The following is a 19,075-nucleotide window of genomic DNA, read 5'->3' as shown; positions in this document are numbered from 1 at the left end:
TAAACATTTATAAATTTTTTTATACAACAAAACAAGTACATGCGAAGTTACAAATATAGAAAATATAAAGTACATGCTTATTTCAAAGACCACTTTGGACCTTATACAAAACTAAGTCGGTGCACGTTGTAAGCTTAAGGACCACGCAAAAGTATTAAGTATTTAGTACCTTACAAAAACAGGTAAATGCATTAGATACTTCAGCTGTTAACTGCTCTAACCAAAATTTCTAAGGTTGTCATATGCGATATGTATATATATATTTTTACATAGACTACCCGCACAACACAAGCCAATAACATTGCAGAATAGTAATATAGATCTGCTAGGTGACAATATTGAATGATTCAGGGAATAATTTTACCTTACTTAAATAACAATAACGATTTCTTTTTACACTCCGAATGGACCATATTTCTGTCATCTCCGTAGTAAGTTTTTTGTTTTTGTTTTGTTTTGTTTTGGATTAACTCCCTGTCCTTTGATTCAAAAGCCAATTACAAAAACTCAATTCTGGTTTTCGACAATTATGAAATAGCAATGAAGAAATGCAAGCACTTCTTTTCTTTTCTTTTCTTTTCTGATTGCTTTCTTCATCACACAATCCTTTGATAATGGCGTTTTTACAGCTGCAGCTTCCAGTATGCTAAATAAAGTCTCCTGGCTTTACCCAATGTCAAAATCATTCCTAGTTCTAGTAAACGAACAAAGATTTGTTCTTAGTGTCCAGAAAGTAATTTAAAACTGACTTAATTATCTACAGTTTATGTTACTAAAGAATGGAATGCCACATGTAGGTGCTTTAAACATCTACCCTCCACGGGCACCACGCCCAAATGTTGGGTATTTTTAGTCCCAGAAGCCTTTCATATTATGTTAGTTATATTCACTCCCTATGAAAATGTCCTCTGTCCAGAGGTCTAATGTTGCATGAATATTTACTCTTGATGCAATAGCTGCTGTGTAGCCTGTACTGCAAAACGCAAAACATTTTCATAGTTCTCTGCAGACACAGGCCACATGCTCTCCAGTGGGCAGAACCCAGGCCCAAGAGCTAAGGATTTCTAGCTTCGTTCTTTAAATGAGTATCATGAGGCCTCCTTCCAAATTTGGCAGAAATGCTGTTTGAACAGGGAAATGCAGTCAGGCATCCCTAAAACAAATGAGAAAATGTGTCCAAAATGCTACAAGATCACTGGTGAGATGGGGCATTAGGGTACTGAGCTCTAGCTGGGGAAGGGACTGAAGGTATTTAGGCGAATATATTTGAAGACTGGTTTGAGAATTGTTTTAGCCTCAATCCATTGCACTAGACAAAAAATAAACCTAGATCTACCAATAATTATTTGCTGTTACACTCGTACCAACCCAGCACTCGTACTGGCCTGTGAAGGACTCAATCACATGGGGCTGGAATACATAGCGTTACCAGGCCATGCTACACTTCTCTGTGCCATCAGTGCCAAGGGTATTAGCCTACAGATGACAAAGGGACAAGCAAGAATGACGCACCTCCACTAAAGGGCTGTAGGTAGATACCCTCTTCCCCAACCTGGTAAAAGATGAAGAAGATGGTGAAAACAGAAGGCCACCCTCATCCCACTATCAGGAAAATGAGGAAAGAGATGAGCAGGATCACAGGAGGGGAGGAGAAGATGGCCACGCTCGCCCCTCTGTGGTACGCAGCCCGGGACTCCTGCTGGTACTGGGTGATGCACATCTGCTCCACCACGCGCTCCATCATCTTCACGTCGGTCTCGGTGAAGTTTTCCCCCTTGGTGGTGGTGGTGACCGTGTGCTGCTTGACCGTGATATTGACGCAGTCGTGCACAAAGCTGTTCTGGTTGCTGTACTGCTCCATGGGCCTGTAGTACACTTGGTTGGGGTAACGGTACATATTTTCACGATAGTAACGATCCTCATAGTCGTTGCCAAAATGTAACATGGGCCTGCTCATGGCACTTCCCAACATGTAGCCGCCGAGGCCCCCCACCACAGCCCCAGCTGCAGCAGCTCCTGCCACATGCTTCAGGCTGGTTTTTGGCTTACTGGGCTTGTTCCACTGATTGTGGGTGCCAGCACCTTGACCCCAGACTCCACCATGGGGCTGACCCCAGACTCCACCATGGGGCTGGCCCCAGCTGCCACCTTGGGGCTGGCCCCAGCTGCCACCTTGGGGTGGGTAGCGGTTGCCTCCAGGACTCCCCTGCCCCGGGTATCGGCTCCCCCCACTACTCCCTACTCCTCCAGGCTTCGGTCGTTTCTTGCAGAGACCCACATCGCTCCATGTGGTCACAAAGAGAACCAGGATCCAGCCGCCTATGTAGCTTTTCACCATGATGACTTATCTGCAAAATAAAGAAGGTGTCACAGAGCATTATGTTTATGCTGAAACGACTTAACACTTGCTGCATAATGAATGAATGAATGAATGAATGAATGAATGCATAGCAGTGCATCGGTTCCTTGGTCATGAGCGCTCTTCACTCTGTCCTTCTTTGCAGCACTTATGACTAAAGTAACTGCGAGTAAAGGGTTAACATAATGCTTTCTCCTTCTCTAAGGCCAAATTTGACCTTAAGATAATTTCTAGCTCTGTTTCCTTGATAAAAGTGGAATGCCAGCAATACTGCTTATGGTAAAAATAGCCTCTGATTGATAATTTACAATTGGGCCAGGAAAACCTATAAACACTCGGTGGGTTTGCCATAGGTTTTAACTTCTTTAGAGCAGTAGTTCTTGCAAATAGCACATCTTTATGGGGACCCTGGAAGCTGTGCCCATTGGACTGTTATAAAGAACATCAGCCCCTGTGGGCCTGTCGCTTCTCTGCCAAGGAGAATCCTTTAGTCACCAATAGGAAGGAGCTCATGCCTTTAAACTCAAGCGGTCACTGTAGGGGCTGCAAAACAAGTCCTGGTTGCTGGGTGGACTGCCTCGAGGGCTCTGGTGTGGCCCCTATGGAAGTCTAGTTTGGAAAATCCCTAACTGTGGGTGCTGCAGTAAGGAAATAACTTTGTAAAGAACTGGTTCTGTCTTCTCGCCTCTGCAGAATGTAATAGGAAATGAGTCTCTTGTTTACTGCCGTCTCCTCAGGGACTAGGGCAGTGCCTGGTACACAACAGGCACACAATAGATATTTGTTAAGTGAAGGAATTAATATCCCCTGAACATATAAATGCCAACAAGAATTTCCTCAAAGGAATACAATTTGTATCTGGGGAGAAGCAGTAAACATTCAGGATTTCGCAAGCCCGCTTGTAGATTTCTCATTCTCTCTAGAGATGGGTAGCCAGAGAGATAGAGCTGCTCAAAGAGGGCTAAGAATGGCTGTGTTCGAGGTAATCCGCAGTCAATCATTCACTGAATGAGTTTTAATTCAACATGTAATGGTAATGGTTCATGAGTGACTTATTTTCTTCTAATTTTTGGTGAAAAAGAAACATGTCTTATATAAAAGGGCTAGCACAGTTTAAGTAAAAAACAAGCAAACCAAGTATCCTGGATGATAATTTACGACCCTTTGCAGAATGTATGTTTATGCAACTAAAAATCTCTTTTGAAACTGAAGATGTCATGTACCCTGGGTGCTTGGGTCCAAGGGGAGGGCTCAAACACACATAGTACAATGATAATTAAACAGTTTCTACTGTACCCCATGTCAAACCATATGCTCAAAAATATCATGTGCCATCAAACCAAAAATGGCATACGCTGGTAATGCTGACGTTAGTCTTAACTCCAATGTTAGGTTTATCTTCAAAGAAAAGTGAAATCAAGTGCTAAAAAATTATTTTTCATAACCTTTGGAGCTAAAGATTAAGTTGGATAATATTCAGAAAAAGAATGATGGAAAAAATAAATTAATTATCATCCTGTTTATGTTCTTCCTACCATTATTGAAATGCCTTGGATAAGAGGGCCTCAAAACTTACATAAGAGCTTATAGGAGAATTTCTTTCTGTTTGTGATAAAATAAGAAAGATCTTATAATATTTAATATAAACTTCTCACTCCACAAATTTGGCCACCAAGATTCAGAAAAGTCAAGTGACATATCTGATTATAGTGTTAGGTAGTGAAATTGCTGGGAATGGAGACTGGGTTTTTGAATCTCTGGCTGCGTTATGACTTTATTCATATAAGATATTCTCTGTGAAGGGTCAGGTTGTGGCCCAGGTTGTGGTATATTTCAAGATATTAAGTATTTGATAAAGATCTACACCTAACACTAAGAAAAATACTCTTAGCAGTCTAGGAATAGGAGGAAAGTCCCCTAACTTGATTGATAAAGGTTATATAACGAAAATAGCAAATATATTTAATGGACAACCTTTGAATGTATTCCTTTTAAGATAAAAAACAAGACAAGGATGCCCCTGTCTGAGGACTAGAGGTCCTGTTCAATGCCATGTGCAAAGACAGAGAAGTAACCAGTGTAAGAACTGCAAGAAAAGAGCTCCAGCTATCATCATTGGCAATTAAGGTGATATATACATAGAAAATCCATTAGACTCGACAGAGGTAACATGAGACCCAGAATCAGAGTTCAGGACGTTTGTAGGATACAAGATTGGCCTACAAAAATCAACAGCATTTCTCTACACCAGCAATAACTGACTAGAAAAAAATTTTAAAGAAATAAGATATTCACGATAGCAACCCAAAATATAAAGCATCTATAAGTTGACTTAACCAAGAAAAAATAAGACTGGGAAAAAGAATTTTAAACTCTAATAAAAAGCACAGGTGATGATCTGTAAAATTGGAAAGGTATGCCATTGTCATTCCCCCCCACCAAATGAACCAAAAACTTCAATAAAATGACAATCAAAATTCTACCTAGATATTTTGAGTTTAATAAAATCATAAAGGGAAAAAAATGTCCATGAATAGCAAACTAAACCTTAAAAAGGAAAAAGGAAGGAATTTGCCATATCAGACATTAAACCCTATTACAAGCCGTAGTAATAAAGACCATATGGCAAAAGTCTAAAGACAGATCAACAGACCAAAGAAAGTGGACCAGCAAGTCCTGAGATAAACCCGCGTGTATATATACTGAGGTAGGGACCTGATAACAATAAAGTGGACACCACAAATCAATGGAGAAAGGAAAGTTCGTTTAGTGTATACTTCTGGGAAACTGGAGAAAAATTAAACTGAATCCCTAATGCCACATGCGGAAGTAGACTCCAGACTGAAGCATGAAATGTCAAAGTACAACAGAAGAAAAATACAATAAAAGAAAAAAATGTAGGTGAATGTCTTTGTCACTTGGAGTAGGAGTAAGGGAAAGACTTTTAAAAATAAAAGCACAAACCGTGAGACAAATTGGAGAACTTTATTACATAAAAATGAAGGATTCCTGTTAAACGCTACAAACACTATGGACAAAATTAACAGAAAGAGTACACTATGGTAAAAAATATTTGTAATATTTAAGACCAACAGAGGATTCATTCTAGAGCCTACAAGGAATTATTATAAAGTAATATGAAACAGTAATTACAATAGAAAAATGGCCAAAATATATAAACTGACAATTTACAAAAGAGGGAAACCCAAAAGAGTATGAAAAAATACTCAAAAAACATTAAGAATCCAATAAAAGGAGACAAACAACAACAACAACAACAACGAAGGTATTTCACTTACACTTTATCAGCCTAGCCAGAGGAAAAAAAGAGAGGGCAAGGATGTGAGAATATAGAAACCCACATAGCTATTAAAGGAATGTGCATGGTGTAACTGAATAGATAGAATGAAAATAAGTGAAATAATTATTGAAGTAAAAAAAGACCCAGAAAGAAAAAATTTCCAAATAAAGCATCTTAGTTATAAAGAAATAATAGAGATGAAAGTAGAGTTTAAAAAATAAAATGTGGAATTTCTAAATAAATTCAAATTATTTAAAAAAATGTAATATACACGTAAACACAAACCACTAGAAAACACAACAGCTCCATACTGATTCCTTAGGAAGACTAGGCTTTAAAAAGGCAAGAACTTACTATACACAATTTTGTTTTATGAATTAAAAATTTGTGTGAGATGGGTCGCCTTTCTATAAAAATATAAATTACAAATATCACTTTTACAATTAATTCATTCAACAAATACTTATGAAATAACCAGCAATGTGCCAGTTTTTAAAGAAACAGAAAACCTGATCAATAACCACAGAAGAAATGGAGAAAAAAGTTGTCAAAAAGACATATGATAATGAAATGTTTACAGTACAATAGTTATTGATTCATTCAATAAATACATAGTTAGTGTTTACTAAGGTTCTAACATTGTGCCAGGGGCTGAGGACAGAGTGTCGGTGGGTTCAAGCACCAAAAAGAAGATGTAGCTGGAGCCTGATGAGACCGGAGTGGGTAAGGGCCAGAACACCATGGCCTCATGTGCCAAAGAGAGAGTTTCCATTTTATTCCCAGTGCAGTGGGGAGCCACTAAAGAAACTTACGAGAACAACATGATAGGTTTGTTTTTTAAAAAGCTCACCTTGATTGTTATGTCGAAAAAAAAAAAAAATTAGGTGGTCAGGAAAGGAAATGGCTGAGACCAGTTAGAAAATAATTGCAGCAAGATGGTGGCCTGGGAGGACGACAGTGCTGCTGAGGGGCTAGGAACGAATGAGACGTATTTTGCAGAAAGAACCAATTAGGACTTGCTGATAGAGTGGATGTAGGAGTGGGAGTTAACCGTGTTCATGCCTTTTGTGACCAGGTAGACGGTGGCAGTGTCATCTATCGAATTAGGGGTAAAAAGAGGAGGGCCGCGCTTGGCAGAGGAATTGGAGGGTTTTAGTTTGGACACATTAATTTTGCTACATCTGTGAGATACTCAAGTGGGAGTATCAGTTTAGGCAATTGTTTTCAGAATCTAGAACTTAGTAGAAATAAACAGTCAGGCACCTTCACCTGAGAAGTAGCGTTAATAGTTAAGGGCATAAAAGGTCGATTCAAAACTCAAGATTTCGAGTGCAGGGCTCTCTCTCTTAGCCACCCAGCCTCCAACAAAACAGGTGCTGAAATCCGAAAGAAAATACCACCAAACTGATTCAAACAGTTTAGTAAAAGAACATACTGAGGATTACTTTCAGAGTACAAGGATGGCTCAAAATCAGGAAATCTATTACCAGGTTAGGGAAAACAAAAAAATTCTCTGCAGATGTTGAAAAGTTTCCAATTAAAATCAACATCCATTCCTGATTTTTTAAGTTTAAGCTGTTAAAATAGTTTCTATAGAACTAGAAGGTAGTCCCTTTCCCTCACTGAGATGGAAATCACTACCACGAACCCATCTTCATTGAAAAAGGAAAGGCATTCCGATTAATGTAATGAACAACATGAGAATGCAAGCAATCACTGTTCTTACGGATAGTTATGGGAGTTCTAGCCAAGTATGATTTTATACCTGGAAAAGCAACCAGAGACATCTTAGAATAATTGAGTGAGCTCATTAGGGTGGCAGTTTTTGAAATCAATATATAACACAATGGCAAGTCACCAAATTAATTGGAATTAGGAGACTTAGCATGGAAAAAACCATTCCATTCTCAATGGCAATAAAAAATTCAAAATATCTAGGCTTTAATCCAAAAATAAATAGTATTTATATGAGAAAAGTGATAAAATTTTAATGAGAGACATAAAGGCAGCCTAGAAAAAAGAGAAAGACATATGGTTTTGGTTGGGAAGACCAGTACTGAAAGATGCCAATGCGTTTCTAAATAATCCATAAAGTTAACACAGTTTCAGTCAGAATTCAGAGTGGATGTCAAAGAACATGATGAAATGATACTCAGAAACTACTGAACAGGAAGGAAATCTAGGGTGCATTAGCCTGCCAGGTATTAGAATGCATTGTAAAGCTACGATAAATAAGATCACATGACACTGGCACACGAGTAGAATGACACAGCAATGGAATTAGAGAGAAGGTACGATCCTCCTATTCCCATTTATTTATACATGGGGACTGAGTCAGAGCTGGTGGGAACTTGTCCAGTGGCTGTGTGCCAGGGACCAAATTTCTGATAGTCAGAACATGTTATAACTTGAAATTTAACTGGTATATTGAGAAGGGACACTGAACAGCCCCCACCCCCAAAGCCCCAGGGAAATTTTCTGTCTTTCCTGAGCTAAGTAGAACTCATTTGTCACAAAGTAGTCCCCCCCTATCTGTGGATGGCTACATTCCAGGATCCCCAGTGGATGCCTGAAATTGCAGAAAGTACTGAACCCTATACATACTTTGTTTTTTCCTATACCTTCATACTTATAATGTTTGATTTATAAATTAGGCATGGTAAGAGACTAATGACAATAACTAATAATAAAATAGAACAATTATAACAATATACTGTCATTAAAGTTATGTGAATTTGGTTTCTGTCTTAAAATATCTTATTGTACTTTATTCACCCTTAGTGATGTGAGATTATATAATGCCTATATGATGATGTGAGGTATTCAGAACTGCACCCAATTTAAAATTTATGAATTATTTCTGGAATTTTCCGTTTTCGTATTTGCAGACTGGTTGACCTAAGATAAGGGAAATGCGAAAAGCAAAACCTCAGATAATGAGAGACTACTGTATTTTAATCTTTTTGAGGTCATCGCCTCTTAAAGGATCTGATGTAAGCTATACAAAAACTTCACAGAACATTTTGAGATGGGAGTTTTTCACTACTACTTTGAGTCCCAGCCCTGGACTATATAGGGCAAAGGAGTTCCCACTTGGTCCATCCTCAGAAGTAGCTGAAGAGCTTTTAAAAAGCAACATAGCTGGACCCTATCTCAAGCTGAGAACCTGGGAGTGCCTAGCAAAGGGATTTGAGAATCTATAACAAAGCTTCGCAGGGAAATTCACTTTTGGCCATGTGCTTCAGAGCTAGGTCCTCAGAAGCAACACTTAAAAATGTTTGCAATGCTTTTCATAAAAGAGTACACCTCCCTTGACATGATCACACAATACTATGACAGTAATAAGGAGACTATACCAGGAAAAAAAAAGATAACCAAATATTCTCCCAACTGTAAGAATTGCTGCAAAAAATATTTACTCAAGAATGACTTTATAATGTTGCAGCCATTACCAAGTTAGATACAGGCACGTTCTGAATATTTAATACATGGCAGTTCACAGCTGGTATAGTTGCCTTGGAAGAGGAAACAAGATCCGAAAAGAGAGAATGTAATAGGTAAGTTAAACCTACAACATAGAAAACCTTTTCTCATAAAGCTTTTTGTCGGTTGATAGTCACCTTCAGTGTTAATTTGGTGCAGAAATATTTGTTATTGTTTTGTTTTTATGATGATTGCTTCCTTACATAATTCAGCATGCTTCTAGAATGGCCCTTCCTCGGCAAAATCAAACTGATTTTATAAGAAAGGATGATGCAATAGGTATGAGTTACACATATAGAACCATGTGGCCTCCAGAGCAGGGGCTTGTGCTCCAGGCCTTTCCAGACTCTTATTTTCTGTGACAATTAGGGACTTTCAATCATTACAAGACCAAAGAGATTCCATAGGGTACCTACATCTGTCGTGGTTCAGCTAAGCTGGATTCGTGCCTCCGGGAAGACAATGCTTTAGCTTGGCTGAAATTATTCAGTTTTCAAATATATGCAGGCATCTTTGAAAAGAAAAAGAAAAAACTAGAATTGATCAATAAATCTAAGATCTGATTCCTTAAAAGGAAAGCTTAATATATGTTATAAACCATTAAAAAATCTATTCAGGAAAAAAATGGGAAATATTCGAAGAAAGGAGGTCAGCTAAAAAAGCAAATATGACACTGAGTTCTCCCTCTTTCATGCACAGAAAACAGTCCATTTTGTTTAAAAAATTACATTATTTAGAAAAGCAATACATCGACAACAAAAATATTAAATCACCTATGTCTATTAAAAAAATTTTTTTTTTTTTGCTTTTCCTTTCAGATTTTCACACATGCATTCACATATGAGTAAGCAGTTTCAGTTCAGTAACCAGCACCCTGAGCTGTCAGTTTTTTTTTCCCATTTAACATGGGCTCCAAAATAATGAGCTTCCATGATTGCATAATGCTCCTTTCAGTCAATGTGCCATGATTTCTTAGCTACGCCTCTGCTGTTAACACATTGAGATTATTTCCCAGTTGGTTCTAATTTTAGGTCATTCTGCCCCAAATATGGGCTTGCATAGGGCTTTGATTTTCTTGTTTATTTCTTCCATTGCTAAGTAAATTCTCAGGAGTGTGGTATCTGGGTCACTTTTAACTTCTTAAAGTATTACCTGATTGCTTTACAAAAGGTCTGTACCAATTTACAATGTACCCAGTAGGACGTGACTAGGAAAAGAATAAAGGTATATATATATCAAGGATTCGTTTTACATAGATGGTTAAAATAATCTTTAACAAACTCTGGAAGTAGGTATCATCTCCTCTATTTTATGAATGGACAAAAGGAGAATTAGGAAATTAGGTAACCTATCCAAAGTCAAAAAATTAGGTACAGAGCCATCTTTCTAACCTCAAAGCCCTGCCACCTCCCCAGATAACTAAATATGCAAGTTTCAAGGCAAACTTCCAGCAGGGGTTGCTGTTACTATTACTGTTATGTTTGTTAATAGATGTAAAATGATAATCCAGACTTGCTTTAATTTGTATTTAATTCTGCAAGTGATTCATCATTTCACCATTCATCTATTATAATCTTGATATTTTCTTTTCACAAGTATGAAAAACTTGCACCAGATACAAATAATATACAAATCACACCCTAGCTCTCTGCTTTCTTTCCCTTTCCGGTTAGTTCTTTTTAATTCTAAGATTGTCTCAGTGTTTGTGTAGGTAAAAATGTGTGTGTGTGTGTGTGTGTGTGTGTGTGTGTGTGTGTGTGTGTTTTCTACCGGTGATATTTTTCTTTCTTCTTCAAATCTGAGAGTTTAATTTTTCCAGTTTTATTTAGTTTTTATTCAATTTCTTGTTCCTATTTATTTCTGATAATTTGATTTGCAAAAATCCAGTACTATGCTACTTGGAGTTGTTTTTTTTGTTTGTTTGTTTGGTTTTTTTTTGCAAAGAAAAGGGAACATCTCAAATATTCATCATGTGGGGAACTCCATATTAAACCGTGATGCTCCAAGTACAAGGAAAAACGCGGCCAAGAGAATAATCATGATCAGGGCGGTGAAACTTGCATTGTGCTGTGTATGAACAGAGATGAAGAAATGAAAAACAGAAAGCAGTGGCTTTGAGATGTTAAGGGTGGATGTGCTGGTGGTGGGCTAACGATTTAAAAAATCTGTTTGCTACAGCTACTACAAAGAGAAAATTAAAAATATATTCAGTAAAAATAGATTTCTCCTCGTTGTATAATGTAACAAACGTGAAGGCGTCTCCCGCACAAGTGGAGACTGGTACTCCACGGGCGCCGCCCGGCCCTGATCCCCTCCCTCTGAGTCCCTCAGATGGTCAAGTTCTCGCCTTCCAGAGGGCCAGGAAAGCAAGTGAAAAGTGAAGCTTGCGGGTTCGCCACACCTGGGGCGCGCAGGAGACCCTCTATCTGTGGGCGCCTGGACGTCTCGGGCCCACAAATAGAGGGAAGACCCCTTCCTGCCACCCCCCACCCCCGAGACCCCAATCGGCTGAGGCCGGAGCTGGGTGCTGGTCTTCTGACGGCTGCCAGAGCCCCGCCTGCCGCGGCCTCCCCAGGAATCACCCTGGCAGCGCGGAGGGCGGGCGGGGCGACTCGCGCGAAGAGCTCGGCAGCGGCAAGGCGCCCCGGGACCGCTCCCTAGCCAAGGCCCCAATCCCGGGAGGCCGCCCCTCCCCAAGCCCTACGCCGCGTACCCCTGGGCAATGGGAGCGCTGTCGCTATCTCGGCTCTCAGCCTCTCGCCGCCGCTCCGAGGCGCGGCCAGTTGGCGAGGAGCCAGGAGCCAGCCCCGCGGTCCCCCGCACCTCTCTCGGATTCCCCTCGCCCGGCGCCCTAGTGAAGCTCACCGCGGCCCTCCTTGGGTTCCCCGGCCGTGCTGGCGCGGGGTGATCGCGCCCACGTCCCCAGATGGCTCCGAGACTCGCCCATCCCGCTCCCGCCGCGGACACGCGTGGAGGTAGGGAAAGAGCGATTAGACGCCTCGGCACTGCCTACGTCCCTCCTGGGGGCTCGGTCAGCGCGCCCACCGTCCCCATTCCTAAGCCTAGCAGCGCCACCTGAAAACCAGCGAGCACACCCGCAGGCCAGACCCGCCGCGCGCCCGCCGTGCCCCTTCCCAGGATCAAGGTCGGCCTCCAGGCTCGGGATCCTCACTCGGGGCCCCCGCGGCGCCCCCCGTGCACCTCGGTTCTCAAGCCTCCCGGCCCCGGCCCCCGCCGGAGTTAAAAGGGCGACAGGGCTGTTTACTTGCCTCAGTCGGAGAAGAAGCTCGCAGCGCCAACGCTGTCAACGACTGGCGCGAAGGGCCGGCGACGCGCAGGGCTGAGGCGAAGGTGCCAGAGTGGGGGAGGGAGGCGGTGGCGCTCGCGGGCGGAGGTCGGCGCGCGGACCAATCACCGCGCGGCCTCCGCACCCACTGTCGCGGCAGCGGGCGGGCCACCTGGTCTACGTGAAACGAGATGCTCTGCCAAGCAGGGCCCGGCGATCTGAGTCACCGGAAAAAAACGAGTTGGGATTCGCTTAAACATTTATGTCAGCTGACACCCCTCCCAGTGTCATCACTCCCTGACGTTGCTCATTGACTATAAAATTCGTCTTTAAAGGGAGATTCTGCCCAAACCCCAACTACCCCGTTACATAATGGAAAACTCGAGAAAATGAAAGGCTAGGGAACAAAAAAGCAATTTCTGGAACTTTGGGCATCAGAAATTTCTAAACAAAAATTTTTGCTACTCAGGATTGAGCCCAATATTTATAAATTTGCATATAAATCATTAAAATTTGAGGCCTAGAAAGGACTCTAGTCATCTCTTGTTTCTTCATTTACTCAGTTTCTGCTCCTTAGTATATGAAAAAGAGATGGTTTGGATAATGATAAAAATGCACTCCATTTGACAAGTCCACTCTGCACATTACCTGGGATAGATTGTATAAAACGGAATGGTGTATTCTTGCTCATTATCCCTGCTAAGAAATTAGGGGTTTGTCTCTTGTAAAGATGGCCAGGGATAAAGCGATAGGACAAGGTGGTATGGTTAGGGAGACCATATAAATTATTACCCAAATTGGGGTGCTTTTGAGAGTGAAAGAGGCACCAAAATTAATTAAGCTAGATCAACAGGCATAAATCAGGACTGTCCTGGGAAAAACGGGACATCTCGTCCCCTGGTTATTGGTAAAAGGCTCCACCACCTTGTAAGAAAAGAGGTTTAAGAATATTATATACTCATAGGATTTGGATTAAATACTTGTATCCCAGGGCCTTCACTCAAGTGGAAGGGGACAGTGGTGAGGGTGGCCAGAAGCCAGGAGTATTGTATACCCTGATGTGCAGCGCAGGGTGATGTTTTTATGAATGTAAGTGGGAGCTCAAAAGGTCTGGGAAGGGGAAATAAGAGGTTTGGAAAACATGGCCACTGAATGGAAGTGATTCAGTAATAGAGAACTGGATTTCGGCCAGTTAGAAATGAGCATTGGGGAGCAATGTGGGCCTGTTTTCTATCCATCTGTTTTACATAAAGATTATGTTGATAGTACTCTTCTCAGAGATGGCTTATTGTAAGGTGACATGGGGCAGTAAAGCATCTCTTTGAGTGTCAGACTGGGGTAGGGCAGGGAATGGGTGACCAGATCAGACTTCATAAGAGGGCTGGCTTTCTCCTGGTACGAGGGGCTCTGTAAAGCTTGTTTAGAAGATGCTAAACTCAGCTTTTTCTCCTAAGAATCCTATGTCTACTGGCTGAATGCTCTGCCCCCTTCTACCCACCAGGAAAAGGCTCAAAAGGCAGAAGATTTCTTGGGTGGGGATGAAGGAACCAAAAGGGATTGCCTTATGTCTTTTTCTGGCTATCACTGTTATGTAGCAACTATTCCAAAACTTTGTGGTTAAAACAACCACCACTTTATTTTGCCTGTGGCTTGTGTAGGCCCGGGAGTTGGACAACCCCAGGTGACCACTGATCTGCTTCCTATCATTAGTATATCCTTTTTGAGACTTTCTATCAGTGTGATCGTACAGTACATATTCTTCTTTTTTTTTTTTTTTACTTCGTTCACTTACCGTACTGTCTTTGAGATTTATCCATGTTGTTGCTGTCTGTTAACATTTCATTCCTTTTCGCCCCATGATGTCTGAAGACTCAAAATCTGAGGATGACTTGATAGTTGCGAGTGGAATCACTTGAAGTCTCTTTCACTTGCGTGACAGGCACCTGGGCTTGGGAGGACTTCAGGATCAGCTGTGCTGATCTACAGGGTACCTCCACATGACTGGCTTCTCCATGTGGCCTGACTTCTTCCCTACCTGGCTGTCTCAGGTTTGATAGACTTCTTACATGACTTCTTAGGACTCTAAAAGTATCAGCAGACAAGATGGAAGCTACATTGCCACTTTCCACCTAGTCTGAGAAATCATATAACATCACTTCCATTGTATGTTATTGACAGAAGTTGTCACATGCTGGGGATATAGACCTTGTAGTAGTCTATGCTGGGGACGTAGACCTCATCTTTCATTGGGAGGAATAGCACAGAATTTGTGACCATTGAAAAAAAAACTGCTATAATGGGGTTGGTAGTCTGGCCTGTAGGTTTTTAGGGGCTTTCATGGACCTCATAAACAGCACCAAGGTGGGCAGCCCACAGGAGGAAGCTTTTGCAAATGGCCCTACAACATTCCTCATTGCAGCTTCATTCACAATTGCCTCTCCTGTCACCACAACTACCACATCTCAGTAGAAACAAGGAAGGCCATTTTCTGGACCAGTGGGGGGAGTGGGTTGATGGTTTTTCCTCTGTGGCCCATCAGGTGGGTACTGCTGAGGTTCATAGCACCATCAAGTCATTTTTTAAAAATCTCCTTTTGCATCTCTTGGTTTAGAGCTACTTGTCAACATCACCTAACTCCTCCTCAGCAAATATGGAGAAGCTAAAGAAGTCAAACTCTAAATTTATCTTACTCATAAAAGGAGAATTATTTTATTCAACAAATAATTTATCAAGCACCTAGTGTGAATAGTTCAATCTCTGACCTCAGACATCAGAGGGAATATAGGAAACCACGTAGAAAGTGACCAGGTCGTGTAAATCTTAACAACCTATAACAAGGTATTTATATTTTAATTAAATGTGATAGGATGCCCTAGAAGCTTTAAGCAGGGAAGTGACATGACCTGATTTACCTTTTTAAAAGACTACATTGGTCTGGAGGGGAGAAAATGGTGTTCAGTCTGGGGTGGTGGTAGATAGGGATTCTGAAATGGTCAAAAATGTAGGAAGACCAAGGTTTAGATAGAACAAGTTTTAGAGAAGTTCCTTCCATTTTGGACTTGTTGAGTTTGAGATGCCTGTGTAACTCCCAGATGAGTGAACCTGGGGATTCTGGAACTCAGCATGGAGGGCAGGGATGGAGGATTGATTGGTGCTGAAGATATGCATTTAGAAGTTGTCAGTATATAGATGGTTTTTAAAGCCATGAACTTGGATGATAACATCAAGGGAGCAAGTGTAGCCAGAAGAAAAATCAGGACTTAATCTCTAAGAACGATGTTTTAGAACAGCAGTACTCAATCTTCAGTGTGCGTCACCTGGAGGACTGGATAAAGCACAGATTGCTGGGCCCCACTCCAGAAAGTCTGATTCAGTAGATCTAGGATGGGGTTCAAGAATCTCCATTTCTAGTAGGTTCCGAGAGGCTACTTGAATTGGAGGAAGCCACACTTTGAATTGGAGGAAGAGTAGTTGGCAGGAGAGACTGAGAAGTGACAGCCAGTGAGGTAGGAGGGAAACCAAGAGGGTTCTGGAAGCTGAGAGAGGAGAGTTTCAAGAAGGCAAGAGTTGGTTCTTGAGAGATGGAATAAAGACATGCAAGAGGTCACTGGATTTGGTGGCATGAGGTTGTTATGGGAACTTGTTGGGAGCAGTTTCAGAGTGATGGAGACAGAAGTAAACTAAAGAGGGAATGGAAAGTAAGGGAGTAGAAATCGCTCTTCTGAGCAGTTTTACCAAGAGGGGAGCAGAGTATTATTGGGCAGTAGCTGGAGGAGAGTGTAGGTGAAAAGACGGATATTGTGAACTCTAACAATGAGGAGCCTCTTCTGGGTGAGTCCCTTAAATGGGATATTCATGTCCTCAAAGACCTCGTTTCCTTTCTCTGTTAACTCTGCACTCTCCGGCTGGCATCAGATGGCTACAGCAATTTGAGAAATCACTACAGGCAGAGGAAGAACACAGCCAGTCTGTTTTTGTGGTCTCCTCTTAGGAGTGAGGATCATTTTCTCTAAAGATGTGTATGCTCATGAATTTAAAGAGAAACCATCTCGCCACTCTCATAGTACAGGGTGTCTCATGTCTGTCCACTCTTTAAGTACATTTAACATTTCCTTAGTAGCCTGACTGCACAGTTTGGGGTTAAGGTTTGGTGAAAGGGCTCTGACCACCTTTCTGAGCTGCAGTCCTGCTGGGCCACTTGTCCCTTCTTTAATTGCCTTGCTTAGGCTCTGCTCAAGCTGTTCCCATAGTCCTGAATTCCTTCATCCCAAATGGGTACTCCTTTGTGAAAGTTTCCATATTGTCCCACCCAAACTCAATCACCTTCCTCCTGTTCTGGCTGCAGCTGGCTTGTAGTTTCCAGTCTTGTTTTGGTGGTTCCATTATTTATCTTTAACTAGGTGGTAATTAATTGCCTGGGAGGAGAGCCTCAGGGCTTTGGAGATGGTAGGTGCCCAGGAAAATCAGTTGAGTGATGTCCTGAATGTGGTCACCTCTCCCAACCACTCATTTCATTCTTGTTCCTATTTCTCCTTGGTTCCCACAAATTTTTCCTTTTCTCTGTCTAGTTGTTGTGAGGTATCCAAGCTCTCCCTCCCCTCCCCCACAAGATGCTTTATGTCATTTAGAACCTTTGCCACACGTGGGTCATTCATTTGCTTTCTTCCGCATCACAGATTTTATGAAATTGTTGGGTTTTGTCAGCATTCTTCTATCTCCCACCCCAGGCTTAGCTTCTGACTGGTTCCATGTTCTGGAAACTGGAGCTTTCCTCTATTTCTACTGGCAACTGCTGCAGCATTGGTAACCTTTCTTGTTACCAGCTAAAATGATTCTAACACCCAGTTCCAACATGGAGTGTGTGTGGTTCCTGCCACATTAAATTATTCTCCAACATCAGATGGGTATCCTATAATTCAACTCAATTCTGACACTGTTTTCCTAGAGATAGCATCAGATCCTGAAGGTCAAGGATTCAGTCTCATAAGGCTGTGACCCCCACCCCTCCACTTCAGATGCCAGTTGCAAGTTCAAGTTGTCACCTGTGCTTCTGACCAACTGATACAGATCAGAGGTTTCATGACTCCTTCCCTGCATTTGATTAATTTGCTAGAGTGGCTCACAGAACTCATAGAGACATGCTACTTAACTGGATCCATGGCTTGTTATGAAATGATATAACTCAGGAACAGCCAGATGGAAGAGATGCACAGGGCCAGGTATGGGGAAAGGGTGTGGAGCTTTCATGCCCTCTCCAGGCATGCCACTGTCCCCAAATCTCCACGTGTTCACCAGCCCAGGAGCTCTTTAAACCAACTTCCAGTCCTCTCCCTCAAAATCAGAGGGTAAGACTGAAAGTCCTAACCCTCTATTCATAGTTGGTTCCCTTGGCAACAAGCTCCCTCTTCAGGTGCTTTCTAAAAGTCGCCTCATTAATATAAACCTAGTTGTGGTGGAAGGGTGATTTTTATGAATAACAAGACACTTATTTCACATTTATGGCTCTGAAGTACTTCAGGAACTGCAATATAATACTTGGATCATAATATTTGGATAAGAGACCAAATATCATGATGAAAGATGCTCCCATCGCTCTTATTGCTCAGGAAATACCAAGAGTTTCGGTAGCTCTGAGCCAGGAACCATGGCCGAAGACCAAATGTATATGAGAAATAAATTTTGGTCATCTGAATGACCAAATATATGTTTTTTATAAATCATAATATTACATGGGTAACAGTCAGCTGCCACCCTCAGCCTCCACTTTTTATATCGATTCTGCATGAGGCATTATCAGAGCAAATTGATACGGCCTAGGGAAAGAGTGCTGCAGAGGAGAGGCTTTTCCTCTCATGCTTTATTATACTCAAATTATTACTAATACATGAGGCAGGTGACAGCTTTATCATATGCTTCAACACTTGGTAGGAGTAATATCTTTCACTATCCTCTTTGCTTCAGAATCTGATATCCTTTATTTCTCCTTCCAAATTAATTTTACAATTTTGTCAAATTCCAAGACACTCATGGTTGGGATTTTTCATTGGAATGGCATTGCATTTGTGAATAAACGTATAAAGGATAAACATATTTGTGTGCAATGGACAATGTTTGCATCCCCCCAGAATTTATATGTTTATGTTCTGGTCCCCAACGTGATGGTATTTGGAAGTGGGGTCCTTGAGAGGTGATTAAGTCACAGGGATGGACACCTCATGAATGGGATTAGTAACCGTATAAGAGGAGATGTGGGATTGAGAATTGCTCCCCCAGGCAAGTCAGGACACATCAAGAAGGCAAACCAGGAAGACAGTTCTCACCAGGAACCAGATTGGACTTCCTAGCTTCCAGGATTGTAAGAAATAAATTTCTATCATTTAAGACACCTAGTATGTGATGTTTTGTTATAGTAGCGCAAGCTGACTAAATTATGTAAAATGCATTGCTCCCAAATCCATGAAAATATAAATCTATTTACTCAGCTGGTTTTGTTTACCTTCCGATAGATTCATGGATGATTCATCCTATGTCCCCTTGGCCCACCTGAGTTCACCTGTAACAGGTTTTCATAATACTCACACCTTCCCACCTTAAGGTCTGGATCTCTCTTCTCTGCCTAAGGTCTTTCCTTGGCAACATGTTAGCT

At 41.6% G+C, this 19,075-nt stretch overlaps 1 protein-coding gene across 2 annotated transcripts; it reads right to left on the bottom strand.

Moving 5' to 3' along the window:
• Window positions 1–571: 571 nt before the first annotated feature.
• On the bottom strand, window positions 572–12,520 carry LOC107505150 (prion protein). 2 transcript variants are annotated; one of them, XM_016135122.2, is made up of 2 exons: window positions 12,413–12,520; window positions 572–2,348 (listed from the first exon to the last, which is right to left on the bottom strand). In XM_016135122.2, exon 2 carries the CDS (start codon window positions 2,336–2,338, stop codon window positions 1,595–1,597), a length of 744 nt encoding a protein of 247 aa, XP_015990608.2. In that variant the 5' UTR covers window positions 2,339–2,348; window positions 12,413–12,520; the 3' UTR covers window positions 572–1,594. The 2 variants fall into 2 exon arrangements, with proteins under 2 accessions (XP_015990608.2, XP_015990525.2); XM_016135039.2 differs by lacking the exon at window positions 12,413–12,520 and adding an exon at window positions 9,560–9,656.
• Between the last annotated feature and the right edge of the window lie 6,555 nt (window positions 12,521–19,075).

The sequence above is a fragment of the Rousettus aegyptiacus genome, unplaced genomic scaffold (assembly GCF_014176215.1).
Source record: "Rousettus aegyptiacus isolate mRouAeg1 unplaced genomic scaffold, mRouAeg1.p scaffold_m13_p_12, whole genome shotgun sequence".
NCBI classification, from domain to species: domain Eukaryota; kingdom Metazoa; phylum Chordata; class Mammalia; order Chiroptera; family Pteropodidae; genus Rousettus; species Rousettus aegyptiacus.
This window is presented reverse-complemented; position numbering and strand designations above follow the sequence as displayed.